At 40.9% G+C, this 14,775-nt stretch overlaps 1 protein-coding gene across 1 annotated transcript in view; it reads left to right on the forward strand.

Annotated features, from left to right (window-relative positions):
* The window catches only part of LOC131709374 (D-ribitol-5-phosphate cytidylyltransferase-like), a 48,578-nt gene extending 38,954 nt beyond the window's left edge, over positions 1-9,624 (forward strand). Inside the window, exon 3 of the mRNA XM_059011885.1 lies at positions 8,744-9,624. Coding sequence (XP_058867868.1) covers positions 8,744-8,848 — 105 coding nt within the window. The 3' untranslated portion in view covers positions 8,849-9,624. The remainder of the gene's footprint in view (positions 1-8,743) is intronic.
* The last annotated feature ends 5,151 nt before the right edge of the window (positions 9,625-14,775 follow it).

The following is a 14,775-nucleotide window of genomic DNA, read 5'->3' on the forward strand; positions in this document are numbered from 1 at the left end:
GAACATACAGCAGCTCGAATGGAGAAAACCCTGTGGAAGCCTGGGGATCTTCTCTGATAGCAAAGAGGAGGGGAGGAATCAGCTGGTCCCAGCAGCGCACATCACTCTTAATAAATCTATGTAACATGTTTTTCAGGGTTTTATTAAAACGTTTTACAAGCCCATCGTACTGGGGGTGGTAAACTGAGGTCCTAATGGTCTTAATCACCAACACTTTGCATGTTTCGCGGACCAGCTGGGACATAAAGTTGGTCCCGTGGATCCCTGCCCGAGACAAAAACCTTCACTAGCTCGTTGCCAACAGATTTAGCAGATGCAGAGCGGAGTGGGATGGCCTCCGGATAACGTGTAGCGTAACCCAAAATAACCAATAGGTGCATGTATCCTGCCGCACTCCTCTCTAGCAGTCCGACTATATCTACTCCAATACACTCAAACGGAGCTTCCACTAGTGGCAACGGCACCAGAGGGGCCTGTGGAACGGCTCTAGGGCTGGCCATCTGGCATTCCTTGCAGTGTTCGCAAAAATGCCGCACAGCACCATCCAGCCCCAGCCAATAGAACCTTGTCACAAGCCTTGCTTTGATTGTGTCCCTTCCCAAATGACCAGACACGGGAATAGCGTGAGCCAACTGCAATACATCTTCCCTAAAAGGATGAGGAATGAGCAACTGGTGACACTCTTCCCCCGTGTGGGGTATTTGTTCAACACGATGCAAGAGATCTCGATTAATTTCAAAGTGAGGGTACGTGGCGGCGCGACCACCCGACCATTAATCACAATGGCTTGGTCAAAGAGCCTGTCCAGGACATCGTCACACCCTTGCTCGAGGCGGAAGCCATGGGAGCGAGCCAAAAAATAAGTACCCATGGCTTCCAACTCGGAAGTAGGTTGGTCCTGAGCGGAGGCAGCCGCACCAGACTGCTGTGCTGGCTCCACGGTCTCCAACCCAGGACCTTCACCAATCACCCCCACCTGAAACTTCTCAGACTCCCTCCATTGCCAGCACTCAGTCTTAGCGGCACGGCATTCCTGTTTAGTTTTTCAGTGTTTAAATCTATGGCAAAACCACGCCAGGTCACGAAAGAGGAAGATCTCTACAACTACTTCCTCTTTCTTATCCAATAGGGAGGACGGGGCCATCACAGCAGCTAACCAATTTTTTAACTTCTCACAGTACCGCCCCAGAATGACAGGCACTGGACTGGAGGACACAAACTCACTTGTACTCGCATCACCTGCTGGCCAATTTTAAAGTTTACAGTAACCTTTGGATAAATACACATATCCCCATGAATGCAATTAATATGAACCTGTCCCGTTACTTGTTTATGACCCGGTGAGATTAACCCTTCTTTTATTAGTCACTGACCACACCCTGAATCCAAGAGAGTTTCGGTTTGTGTACCATCCACTGTCACAGGAATGACAAAACTCGTCTGCTGGAGTGACTGAGGTAACTGAACAGTCTTACCTGGGCAGATAAGGTCATGTTCCATAGCGGGGCAATCCCGAGCGATGTTGCCATCCTCCTGGCATGTCCAACACTCGCCATGAAGCTTCACCAGGAGGTTGGAAAACAGGAGCCATTAAAGGGACTCGACTGTAGGGTGGACATTGCAGTAGCTCGTGGGTAACCCCACCCTGCCCCTCTCCCTTGGGCCAGCCGTGGGGGCGATGCCGGAGTACCCAGTTTTCCAGGCGGCTTAGCGTGCGTCAGTTCTGCTTTCTGGTACCGTTCCGCCAGTTGTACTGCCTGGTTCAAGGTCTCGGGTGCCTGTCGTTGCACCCACAGATGGGGCCCTGGTGCCAGGCATTCCACGAACCGCTCGACTACGATCAGCTCCGCCAGCCTGGCTTTGGGGGTCACATCTGGGTTAAGCTAGCCCATGGCATAATCATTGAGGCGATGGTCTGGGGATGTTCCTCTGCCAAAAAGACCTCTTCCCGGAACTTTCTTCAGAAGCCCTCGGGAGTAGCCCCCACTCGAGTGAGGATAGCTGCTTTCAGAGTGGGGTAATCCATCATTTTGGCCAGGGACAGAGTTCTCTGCCACTGCTTGTGCCTCCCCCGTCAACTGTGGCAGGAGGTAACTAGCCCATTGGGCCTGGGGCCACCGGGTCAAGAGCGCCAAGGCCGCGAAGACGTCCAGATAAGCTTCTGGACGGTCCTCTGCTGTCATCTTAGTTGGCTGCTGTAATCTTGGATTAGGTCTGACAGACCTTGCACGGCTGCCGTCAAGATTTGGCGCAGTAGGTCCATCATTGCGGCAAACTGTTCTGGGTCCATTCTGCCTCTCCGTGTATGATACTGCCGTGTATGAGCAGAACCAGTGAATCCCACTTCTCTGACATCACGTGTGGGAGGGTGTGGGGAATTCACTAAACACCCATGAGTCAGATATTGATAACAGAAAACGCCGCACAAGATTTATTTTGTTGTTTTACCCCGGTGGGGTGGCACCAGGAATGTGCCTGGGAGGTTTACCAACAATGGTATTCCTCCCTAGGTGTGGTATGAAAATAATAATTGTAATCCAAAGGTAAACAAAACACGAGAAAACAAATACTTTTTAAGAAAAACTACAAGTAAAAGTTCTGCTACCAGCAGTGCCTCCGCTAATCCATAAGGCGCAAACGTTCATGATAGTTCGGTCTCTCCCCACTTAACTGAAACAGGGTTTTACAAGGGTCCTTGTTGCTAACTAGGGTTTGTACGTCCCAGCCACCGTCTGGCTGTCGGTCTGGGTCCGTAAAGTGGTGCTGCCTCGTGGCTGTCTTCCTCCGCTATCCGTCTTGTCATTTTGCCTTTTCAAATCGTGCCCCAGTGTTGTCCGCAAACTGGCCACGCTTTCTTTTTCTGGTCTCTGGGTGTCTTTTCTTTCACTCCAACTCTCCGAAACAGCCTCCAGCTGGCTTCTCTCCTACATGGGCAAGACAGAGGGAATCATAGCACGTAATTTTTATTGGTTGATCGTCCCCCAAAGACCCGCCTCCCAGCCAGTCAGAGAGAACCAGGTGACACACCCTCACCTAACCGCTCTGTGTCATCGCCATGATTGGCAGGCAGGTCCAATAGGGCCATCAGCTCCCCCCTGCAGGAGAATGCATGTGTCCGATAGCCAGCACAGACCTCACCCTGCTACATACCTACTGTACATTTAGTGGTTTTGAAGATAATATGTAATAAGACACTGAAAAGTTCCAATTTTTATATGTGCGGGGCTTTTATGGTTTAACAACATTCTGACATACAACATAGTCATGTACAGTGAGATAGCAGGGCCAGCAGTTTGTGCTATAGATTTGTTGTACATAACTTAGACATGTATGGAACAGTATGGGAAACAAAACCACAACCATATATTTTTTAAGGTTGTTTATATTTAGCTCCTTTTAGTCCGGTTACACAAACACGTATTTTTGTTTAAAATGACCTGAGACTTGAAAACACTGGAAACTGGTAGTTAAAAAAAAAAACTCTAATACAAAGGAGAGATCTCATGTGTTTTATTATATTGCCATAGACTCTCTGTTTTTAAAATATACCTTGCTTACATGTGGCATAACTTATGTTATAGGCTACATATTTAAAGCAGAGTGAGGTCCAAAAAGGTTATTTGTATATTTGAATCAATTTAGCAAATTATTAGAAGTTTTGAACTGTGCCACTCTTCCAATCATGTTAAACTTTATATGGACCTTTGGCATAATATAGGCTATGATTACCTTTTATGAGTACTAAACAGGTTTGTTGACCAATTAAAGTTAGACCAATTTTGTGTTACACTATAACATATCAGTTTAATTGCTGGCACAGCCATCAATGACAGGAATGCAGCCCTATCTGGACAGCTCGTTTTGTGTCAATATTTGTTTTCAAAATCATGGATTAGCTCTTCTCATCATGCAATATGTTATAGTAACTCAAAATTGGATGCTCTATTGAAGGCTGTGTCTGGGGATTATAAGAATATGAAACATTAAATTCTTCAAATAAAAAAGTCACTTCACATTTTTTTTGTACAGTTTTGTACTGCTGTTCAATTACAAGACATTAACCAAAATATGAAATCTCACTGAAGCATGTGCACTTTACTTCTAATTACATAAGCAATCACTATAGTATTGTTGTCAAGCAAACTTGGCTTTAGTAAGTGGTAAGATTAATAGTTTTAAAATATTTTTGAATGATTGCACTATGTAACACAATTTTTGTTCCTGGGTAGTAAGTGTTATTTCCTAATTGCTTATGCCTCAAAATTATAGAAAATGGCTATTATTCCCCACAAACTTTGCTTTTGTGACCAGGACAGTGATATTTTGAAATTTACTTATTTCCAATGAGAAAACGGGCAAATTTGTGTCTTTTCGTTCACATAAAGTCAGAAAAAAACAACATATGAATCCAAATTAACATGTATTTATACTAAAGTAATACAAAAATGACTACAAAAGATTTAGAAGTGAGTAGTTTTTCGAGATTTACGATTATACTGTAAATTACTTTCACGAATCAGCCCCCAAATGTAGTCTCCCATCATGTTATCGTTATACTGTCCTCGGTAGCGGCATTCAAAGTCCAGTATATCCTGGTGGAAGCGCTCGCCTTGCTCCTCCGAGTACGCTCCCATGTTCTCCTTGAATTTATCAAGATGAGCATCAAGGATATGGACTTTGAGGGACATCCTACAGCCCATTGTGCCGTAGTTCTTCACCAGAGTCTCAACCAGCTCCACATAGTTTTCGGCCTTGTGATTGCCCAGGAAGCCCCGAACCACTGCGACAAAGCTGTTCCAAGCCGCATTCTCCTTACTAGTGAGCTTCTTGGGGAATTCATTGCACTCCAGGATCTTCTTTATCTGTGGTCCGACGAAGACACCGGCTTTGACCTTTGCCTCAGACAGCTTAGGGAAGAAGTCTTGAAGGTACTTGAAGGCTGCCGACTCCTTATCTAGAGCTCTGACAAATTGTTTCATAAGGCCCAATGTGATGTGCAGTGGTGGCATCAGCACCTTCCGGGGGTCCACCAGTGGCTCCCACTTGACGTTGTTCCTCCACACAGAGAACTCGGTCCACTGTGGCCAGTCCCGCCTGTAGTAGTGCGCCTTGGTGTCCCTGCTGTCCCAAAGGCAAAGATAGCAGGGAAACTTGGTAAAACCGCCTTGGAGACTGTGGCAATGTGCCCCGCCCCTGTGTGCATTTGTGTGATGTGTTGTATGGTACGTGTGTTAATGTTGGTGTATAGTCATTGGTACACGGGATATAAACGGGTCTGTGTTTCACGTGTATTTAAAATTGTTTATTTGTATTTAGGCACGGGATTGCACTTCACATGCATTTAAAGTATAGTATGTGAGCACGGGGTTGCACAGAATTAATTCACGTGCTGGGATTCAAGTGAATAATTAATTAGTAATTGAATCCCAGCACAACAGTATACAGACGTGCTCAAATTTGTTGGTACCCTTACAGCTCATTGAAATAATGATTCATTCCTCCTGAAAAGTGATGAAATTAAAAGCTATTTTATCATGTATACTTGAATGCCTTTGGTATGTCATAGAATAAAGCAAAGAAGCTGTGAAAAGAGATGAATTATTGCTTATTCTACAAAGATATTCTAAAATGGCCTGGACACATTTGTTGGTACCCCTTAGAAAAGATAATAAATAACTGGATTATAGTGATATTTCAAACTTATTTTGTTTCTTTAATTAGTATCACACATGTCTCCAATCTTGTAATCAGTCATTCAGCCTATTTAAATGGAGAAAAGTAGTCACTGTGCTGTTTGGTATCATTGTGTGCACCACACTGAACATGGACCAGAGAAAGCAAAGGAGAGATCAGAAAGAAAATAATAGACAAGCATGGTAAAGGTAAAGGCTACAAGACCATCTCCAAGCAGCTTGATGTTCCTGTGACAACAGTTGCAAATATTATTAAGAAGTTTAAGGTCCATGGAACTGTAGCCAACCTCCCTGGGTGCGGCCGCAAGAGGAAAATCGATCCCAGATTGAACAGAAGGATAGTGCGAATGGTAGAAAAAGAACCAAGGATAACTGCCAAAGAGATACAAGCTGAACTCCAAGGTGAAGGTACGTCAGTGTCTGATCGCACCATCCGTCGCTTTTTGAGTGAAAGTGGGCTCCATGGAAGAAGACCCAGGAGGACTCCACTTTTGAAAGAAAAACATAAAAAAGCCAGACTGGAATTTGCTAAAATGCATATTGACAAGCCACAATCCTTCTGGGAGAATGTCCTTTGGACAGATGAGTCAAAACTGGAGCTTTTTGGCAAGTCACATCAGCTCTATGTTCACAGACGAAAAAATGAAGCTTTCAAAGAAAAGGACACTATACCTACAGTGAAACATGGAGGAGGCTCGGTTATGTTTTGGGGATGCTTTGCTGCGCCTGGCACAGGGTGCCTTGAATCTGTGCAGGGCACAATGAAATCTCAAGACTATCAAGGCATTCTGGAGCGAAACTTACTGCCCAGTGTCAGAAAGTTCTGTCTCAGTCGCAGGTCATGGGTCCTCCAACAGGATAATGACCCAAAACACACAGCTAAAAGCACCCAAGAATGGATAAGCATAATAAACATTGGACTATTCTAAAGTGGCCTTCTATGAGTCCTAATCTGAATCCTATCGAACATCTATGGAAAGAGCTGAAACTTGCAGTCTGGAGAAGGCACCCATCAAACCTGAGACAGCTGGAGCAGTTTGCTCAGGAAGAGTGGGCCAAACTCCCTGTTAACAGGTGCAGAAGTCTCATTGAGAGCTACAGAAAACGTTTGATTGCAGTGATTGCCTCTAAAGGTTGTGCAACAAAATATTAGGTTAGCGGTCCCATCATTTTTGTCCATGCCATTTTCATTTGTTTTATTATTTACAATATTATGTTGAATAAAAAATCAAAAGCAAAGTCTGATTTCTATTAAATATGGAATAAACAATGGTGGATGCCAATTACTTTTGTCAGTTTCAAGTTATTTCAGAGAAAACTGTGCATTCTTCGTTTTTTGTGGAGGGGTACCAACAAATTTGAGAACGTCTGTATATAGATGCACATTTCTTTCTCTCGGGGTTGGGTGTTAGAGAGTGGAGAACAGGTGAGAGAGAAGGAGAAATAAAAGTTAGTTTAAATATCAATTGCTATTACGTGCTGGTAGGACCAGCACGATACTTGTTTATTTAAAACTCACGTGTTTGTTTGTGTGTCTGTCCGTGCACTGTCTGTTTACTGTATAGTCCGTTTTGTTTGTCTCTTTATTTTGGCGTGAAGTGCCGTGTCCTGTGTTCTGTTTGTTAAACCTTTTTATTTATTTGTTATTAAACGCTGAGTGCAACCATCGCACTCAGTTTCTCTCATCATCACCGTCTGTCTGTATGTTTCTCTCTCTGGTCTGAGTTCCTCCCTGCAGCCAGCCTGTCACAGAAACCCATCAGGAATGCCACCATTTTGAAGTCTCCTATGACCTTGATGCCATCTCAGAAAAATGCAGATATGTATCCACTTAGGCAGCTGGAACTAAACTGAACTGGTGGGCTTAAGGCCCCTGTATTTATACTACTATTTATATTACTAGAAAGTTCTAGAAGTTACTCCAAGTTTACTCAGCACTGAATCTATCTGGAATGTTCTGGAAAATAGGTGAATTTCAAAATATCACTGTCCTGGTCACAAAAGCAAAATTTGTGGGGAATAATAGCCATTTTCTATACTTTTGAGGCATAAGCAATTAGGAAATAACACTTACTACCCAGGAACCAAAAAAAAAAAAAAAAAAATGTTACACGGTGTTGTTTTTATTGCTGTTGACTACACACTAATAACTAATGTTTAGTTGTTACTCTATGCATAACATTGTATTCCTGGAACTAGGAATTTACATTCTGTAAAATCTAATTTCCCCAAAATGTGAGACCTTAGAAGGAATGTAATCTCTCAGATAGTCACAGAAGAATGCTATTAAGGCTGTAAAGATATTACTTTAAAATTGGAGCCTTTAATTGGTAAAGACATAAGTCTTTTCTCCTACAAAACACTGTATTTGACGCCACTATGTTATTACTTTGAAACTTATGGGTGCAACAGAAGACATTATGTTAAAGGACCGAGTGCATTTTCTTTGGAGACCAGCTGTAACACATGGATTTGACAATAGGATTAACCTTGGAAGCAAGCATCATGTCTGGAAACAATTTAGTATCTTCAGAAGTTTAAGGATTGGTTTCAGCCATTCAAGTAAACAACTAGATACAAATACAGCAGTGATAGTTAGCAATTGAAACACATTCTGTTTTAGAACATTTATCATCTGCTACAGTGTGACAGCATTTCATCCAAATAAAATAACTACCATCGATGTTATTGGAAATACCTGAACGTGTATTGTGAAAAGTTTGAACTTTAATAATTCAATAATCTTGTGTGTCAGCAAGCTAAGTGTAATTTTGTAAGGTGGTTTTAGAGACAGATTTTGTTGTGCCATGGAAAGGGGATAAGAAGCGGTTTAGATTTCTGTGTAATCTTTTTTTTTAACACAGTAGAGGGCAGTGGGGAGAAATTTGAGCCATGGAAGTAGCTGAAGTAAAATATGCATCCTTTTTTCCTACAGATATTTAATTAAATGTTTAATCATGCTAATGTTTACTATTGTTTTTTTTTGTTGATGTTTTTTTCACTTAATCTTATCAGGGATTCAATGGTTTTTTTTGTTTGTTCTTTCTTAGGGCACAGAGAAATGGAACGATGCTGTGGAAAATGTATGTTTAATCGCTGGCACGCTCATCAAGGACAGGAACGCGGTCCTAGATGGGCAGCTCTTTGTTGCATGAAAGTGCGACACAACTGCTCTTCTTACCTTTGGTTTCCATTAAATATTTTCAAAATCATGGATTGGGCTCTTCTCCTCATCATTCAAGATGCTGTCTTCATTAATGTACATTACTAGTACCAAATTATTACCCGATACATTTAAATTAAATACAACTGTACATTTAAGAGGAAACTACTACAAAATACTATCAAGCCAAATCTGATTGCCTTTGTTTACAGTAAAGGCTGGTTAATGTTGCAATTATAGGATGCGCAGTAAATGCATTGAAAATAAATAAGATATTAAGAACATAAGAAAGTTTACAAACGAGAGGAGGCCATTCAGCCCATCTTGCTCGTTTGGTTGTTAGTAGCTTATTGATCCCAGAATCTCATCAAGCAGCTTCTTGAAGGATTCCAGGATGCCAGCTTCAACAACATTACTGGGGAGTTGGTTCCAGACCCTCACAATTCTCTGTGTAAAAAAGTGTCTCCTATTTTCTGTTCTGAATGCCCCTTTATCTAATCTCCATTTGTGACACCTGGTCCTTGTTTCTTTTTTCAGGTCAAAAAAGTCCCCTGGGTCGACATTGTCTATACCTTTTAGGATTTTGAATGTTTGAATCAGATCACCCCGTAGTCTTCTTTGTTCAAGATGGAATACATTCAATTCTTTTAGCCTGTCTGCATAAGACATGCCTTTTAAACCCGGGATAATTCTGGTCGCTCTTCTTTGCACTCTTTCTAGAGCAGCAATATCCTTTTTGTAACGAGGTGACCAGAACTGAACGCAATATTCTAGGTGAGGTCTTACTAATGCATTGTAAAATTCTAACATTACTTCCCTTGATTTAAATAAAACACTTCTCACAATATATCCGAGCATCTTGTTTGCCTTTTTTTATAGCTTCCCCACATTGTCTAGATGAAGACATTTCTGAGTCAACATAAACTCCTAGGTCTTTTTCATAGATCCCTTCTTCAATTTCAGTATCTCCCATATGATATTTATAATGCACATTTGCATTGCCTGCGTGCAATTCTTTACACTTTTCTCTATTAAATGTCATTTGCAATACAATTAAACTCATTCACAATTTTCATTAAATCTGTCCATGAAAGGTCCTATACATGCCCAGCAGTTACAGCAATCAAATCGAACCACTTTCAAAAGATACAATTTAACAGCAAATGATAACCTTTAGTTTAGCTGTCAGTTAGTTTTACCAGTTTAGACTGGCCTAGCTCTGGAGGGGGGTTAACTGAAGTAGGACGTTGTTATCTTACTGTCAAACAAACTTGCATTCTAATTTAGTCTTGTTTTTAGATGCATCCAGTTTGTTTGGTGAACCAGAAAGCCCCTTTCCGTTTTCAAGATGTGTTTGTTCAGATAAATAGTCAGAAACCAGCAATTAAATGATCGTTTTATAGATAACATTCCACTGAAAACTGCTATGCCAAACGAGTTGAAAATATTTTCTCCAATTAGAAACTACTGTGAGTGAAACATTTGCGATAAATTGGACACAGTGGTTTTACACTGTGTGGAGAAAAACTAAGCTAACATTTTTACAAAAGGTGCTATGAAAGTAAAATGCTACCGTTCTGCTAAATATTTCGGTAAATTCACTATGATCGAAGACTTTGCACCACCATGTTTTTTATTTACAGGATTAAAATACTTTACAGTTTTGAGGGATAGTCATATTTCACAAGCTCTTTGTCACACATTTTTCCAAAGCATTGTCCACTTGCGTCGATAGTGCCCTGAAGATACATATTTTTTAACTGAACAAAACAAGGTCACTAACAGAGTTCAGAAAAACAAAATATATTGCTGTGCAGAACAGTGCATTTAGAATTTACACCTGCGGCTGGCAGTGTTTGTTGCTAAGGTTCAGATTGGAACTCAGCCATGAAAAGAAAAATTATTTATACCTTCAAACAGTATTAAACTGATCAGTCTACTGCATGTAAGTACAGGATTGTTATACAGCCACTTATTGCCTCTTTGCACCTCTGCTATCCATCAGGTGTTTTGCGTACTGTATTGTGTTGGATCACGGAAGCCTTACACTTTGTGACAGAAGTTATAAAGGCTGGTTCATACATCAATCATGCGACTGTCACGGAGGAAGATTTCCAGTCTCTAGTCATGCGACTGTGGCCATGCAAGAGAAACTGGCTGCTAGAGCTGTGTTTGAACTGTAAGTTAAGCTGGTCTCATGGGTGTCACAAGATGAACCTGCCTCAACAGTTACAGGCTTCACTGAGTAGTTTCTGTAACCTGTAGTGGTTGTCTTAAAATCTTGTTACGCAATCTTTGACACCACCATTTTTCATTTTTCTGCTTTTCTTTTTCCTCAGCATCAGTTCAAAAGTGGTCAAGTGAGTTTAAAACAACACACTATATCACTGCCACCTGCTGGACACGTGAAACATAAACTCAAGAAAGTTAATGAGACAAAACTTTAGTGCGGGGCTATCCAATACAAATTTATTGTAAATTGTTACCTGAGGGTAGTGTGGTTGAATTAAAACAATAAATAAATAAATACATTTGAACAAGCCTTCAATTAATATTTCACCACAAGAACATAAGAATGTTTACAAACGAGAGGGGGCCATTCAGCCCATCTTGCTCGTTTGGTTGTTAGTAGCTTATTGATCCCAGAATCTCATCAAGCAGCTTCTTGAAGGATCCCAGGGTGTCAGCTTCAACAACAATACTGGGGAGTTGGTTCCAGACCCTCACAATTCTCTGTGTAAAAAAGTGCCTCCTATTTTCTGTTCTGAATGCCCCTTTACCTAATCTCCATTTGTGACCCCTGGTCCTTGTTTCTTTTTTCAGGTCAAAAAAGTCCCCTGGGTCGACATTGTCTATACCTTTTAGGATTTTGAATGTTTGAATCAGATCGCCCAGTAGTCTTCTTTGTTCAAGACTGAATAGATTCAATTATTTTAGCCTGTCTGCATACGACATGCCCTTTAAACCTGGGATAATTCTGGTCGCTCTTCTTTGCACTCTTTCTAGAGCAGCAATATCTTTTTTGTAACGAGGTGACCAGAACTGAACACAATATTCTAGGTGAGGTCTTACTAATGCATTGTAAAGTTTTAACATTACTTCCCTTGATTTAAATTCAACACTTCTCACAATATATCCAAGCATCTTGTTGGCCTTTTTTCATAGCTTCCCCACACTGTCTAGATGAAGACATTTCTGAGTCAACATAAACTCCTAGGTCAGAGGTCACAGGTCTCTGAAGTTAAATACTTTTTTGAAGTAATCAATTTAACAATATAATTATATGAATTAATTAGATCTAATACATTTCCATTGTCTACTACTACAGTAAATACATCTAGAACAGGGGTGGGCAATCCTGGTCCTGGAGGGCCGGTGTCCCTCCTGGCTTTTGTTCCAACTGTGCTCTAAATTACTTAATTAGACCAATAATTGGCAATAATCAGTACAATTAAGTAATTTAGAGCACAGTTGGAACAAAAGCCAGGAGGGACACCGGCCCTCCAGGACCAGGATTGCCCACCCCTGATCTAGAAGATAGATGAGACACCTGGTGCTGCAGCTGATATCAATATTAATCAGCAATCTCCAGAGGCCTGGTTTTGACACAGTATATAGGCCCATACAAATGGACAGTGGGTGAAAAGAATGCACAGGTAAAGCTGAACATCTCTATCCTATTAATTACATTGGGTGTAAGGTCTTGTTTATTTAAAAATGAAGCTGGATTCCTGTGGCAAGTATTCAGCCGTTCTACTGATTTTAGTTGGTTTACAAAATGTAATTGTTGCAGCCCTAATGTATAAACGATTACAACAAAAAGAACTAGCAACTTGAAATGCTTTAGGCAGGGAAAGATAATAAAAGCTACATTGTGTTTGTAAAACATGCATTAGTAGGAAGGACTCTGTCAGCAGATCAGAGAAGTTATGCTTGACAGTGCATTTAAATATAGACTATAATCCTTCACCTGCACAGTAAGGGAATCACATTTTCTGTTTTTATTTTCTAACTAAGACGAGTCTAGTATAACTACAATTTGCAGGCTAGATTTTAATCCGGCTTTGTACTATTTCTGGGTTTTAAGGAAGTCAGCCTGCCATTTGCACCTGGAATTTTGTCTATTGACTGAATGAATTAGTTCAGCAGGAAAGGCTTGTTTAAAGGAACAAAGGGGCACCCCCTAGTGGATATTTTATGAAGATACAGTAACTGATTGAATGACAAATGATTTCTAAGGGATCGGTTCCTTTGAACTGAAGATGCTCAAAAATGTAAGCAACATTTTCACATGCTTTTCTCCAGAATTTATATGGATTTAACTCTTGGGGCTTGTTTGTCTTTCCTAATCCTTCCCCTGCTGTTTCTTGTCTGATGACTGAAATAACCTTTCTGAGGGATTACTGTCCTTACCAATAAATTAAACTGAACAACAGATACCAATGTCTGCAATTTTGACTGCCTAGACTAGTACTACATTCAATACTATCTATACCTGCCTTAGGAGTCATTATTGACATTCTGTGGTTTCAGTTATTCAGTCAGTCATTGTGCTGCCTGGATATACTGTTAATAGTGTTACTGAAATGCTGTAGGGTTTAAAACACAACACATTGCTTTCCCCAGCTTCCTGCTTTGTTGTATGTATTCCGGCAACATTTTTTCGACTGTGACAGTTTTGGTCAGTTGTGTTCTTTTCATATTGGTATGCATCGGGTCCTCCTGTCAAAATGTCTTCTACAGTCACATCGACCACTTCCTGTTCAATCATAAGCAATTCACTGGTTCCCAACTCCTCTTACAAAGCTCAGCATTTTGTTCATCTGTCCAACCTGCTTACTCTAGCACAGTTTCAAAGGGGTGAGATCAGGTTTATGAACAAGCATGACAATCACTGTATAATCCCAACTTCCGCTTTACAGACCCCCGCCCGATAAGAGTGAAGATGAAAGATGTACAGGGGACGTACCTCCAACCATATTCGTATTTATGTTTGTACTCAAAATGTGATTTATTTATTGCCATTGTATGGGGCTTATCATGCTTAGTGATCCAGTGGTTAAAGAAAGGGGCTTGTTACCAGGAGGTTCCCAGCTCAGCCACTGACTCACTGTGTGTGACCCTGAGCAAGCCACTTAACCTCCTTGTGCTCTGTCCTTCGGATGAGATTTAAAACTGATCTCCTATTGTAAGTGACTCTGCAGCAGCAGCAGATGCATAGTTCACCCCCTAGTCTCTGTAAGTCGCTTTGGATAAAAGTGTCTGCTAAATGACTAAATAATAATAATAATATTCATAAACATGTTTCTGCCCCTCCTGAACCTGTTGAGGAGAGAGCCGGGAAGATCCTGGCAAAGATGATGGACAAATTAACCAATAAAAATGCTGAATTTTGAGATGTCAGGAACCAATGAAATGTTTCTGATTGAACAGGTTGCATTTTTTAAGCTGATGTTGTGAATTCAGAAGACATTTTGACTGGAAGACCCGATGCATAACTGGTCAAAACTGATCTATGACCAGGGATATGTTAATCTAAATATCAAAACGATTGTGATTATATTGAAATATATATATATATATATATATATATATATATATATATATATATATATATATATATATATATATATTGTAGGAATATGTACAACAAAGCAGAAATAAGCTTCTTGAACATAAGAAAGTTTACAAACGAGAGGAGGCCATTCGGCCCATCTTGCTTGTTTGGTTGTTAGTAGCTTATTGATCCCAGAATCTCATCAAGCAGCTTCTTGAAGGATCCCAGGGTGTCAGCTTCAACAACATTACTGGGGAGTTGGTTCCAGACCCTCACAATTCTCTGTGTAAAAAAGTGCCTCCTATTTTCTGTTCTGAATGCCCCTTTATCTAATCTCCATTTGTGACCCCTGGTCCTTGTTT

The sequence above is a fragment of the Acipenser ruthenus genome, chromosome 3 (genome assembly GCF_902713425.1).
Source record: "Acipenser ruthenus chromosome 3, fAciRut3.2 maternal haplotype, whole genome shotgun sequence".
Taxonomy (NCBI): Eukaryota; Metazoa; Chordata; class Actinopteri; order Acipenseriformes; family Acipenseridae; genus Acipenser; species Acipenser ruthenus.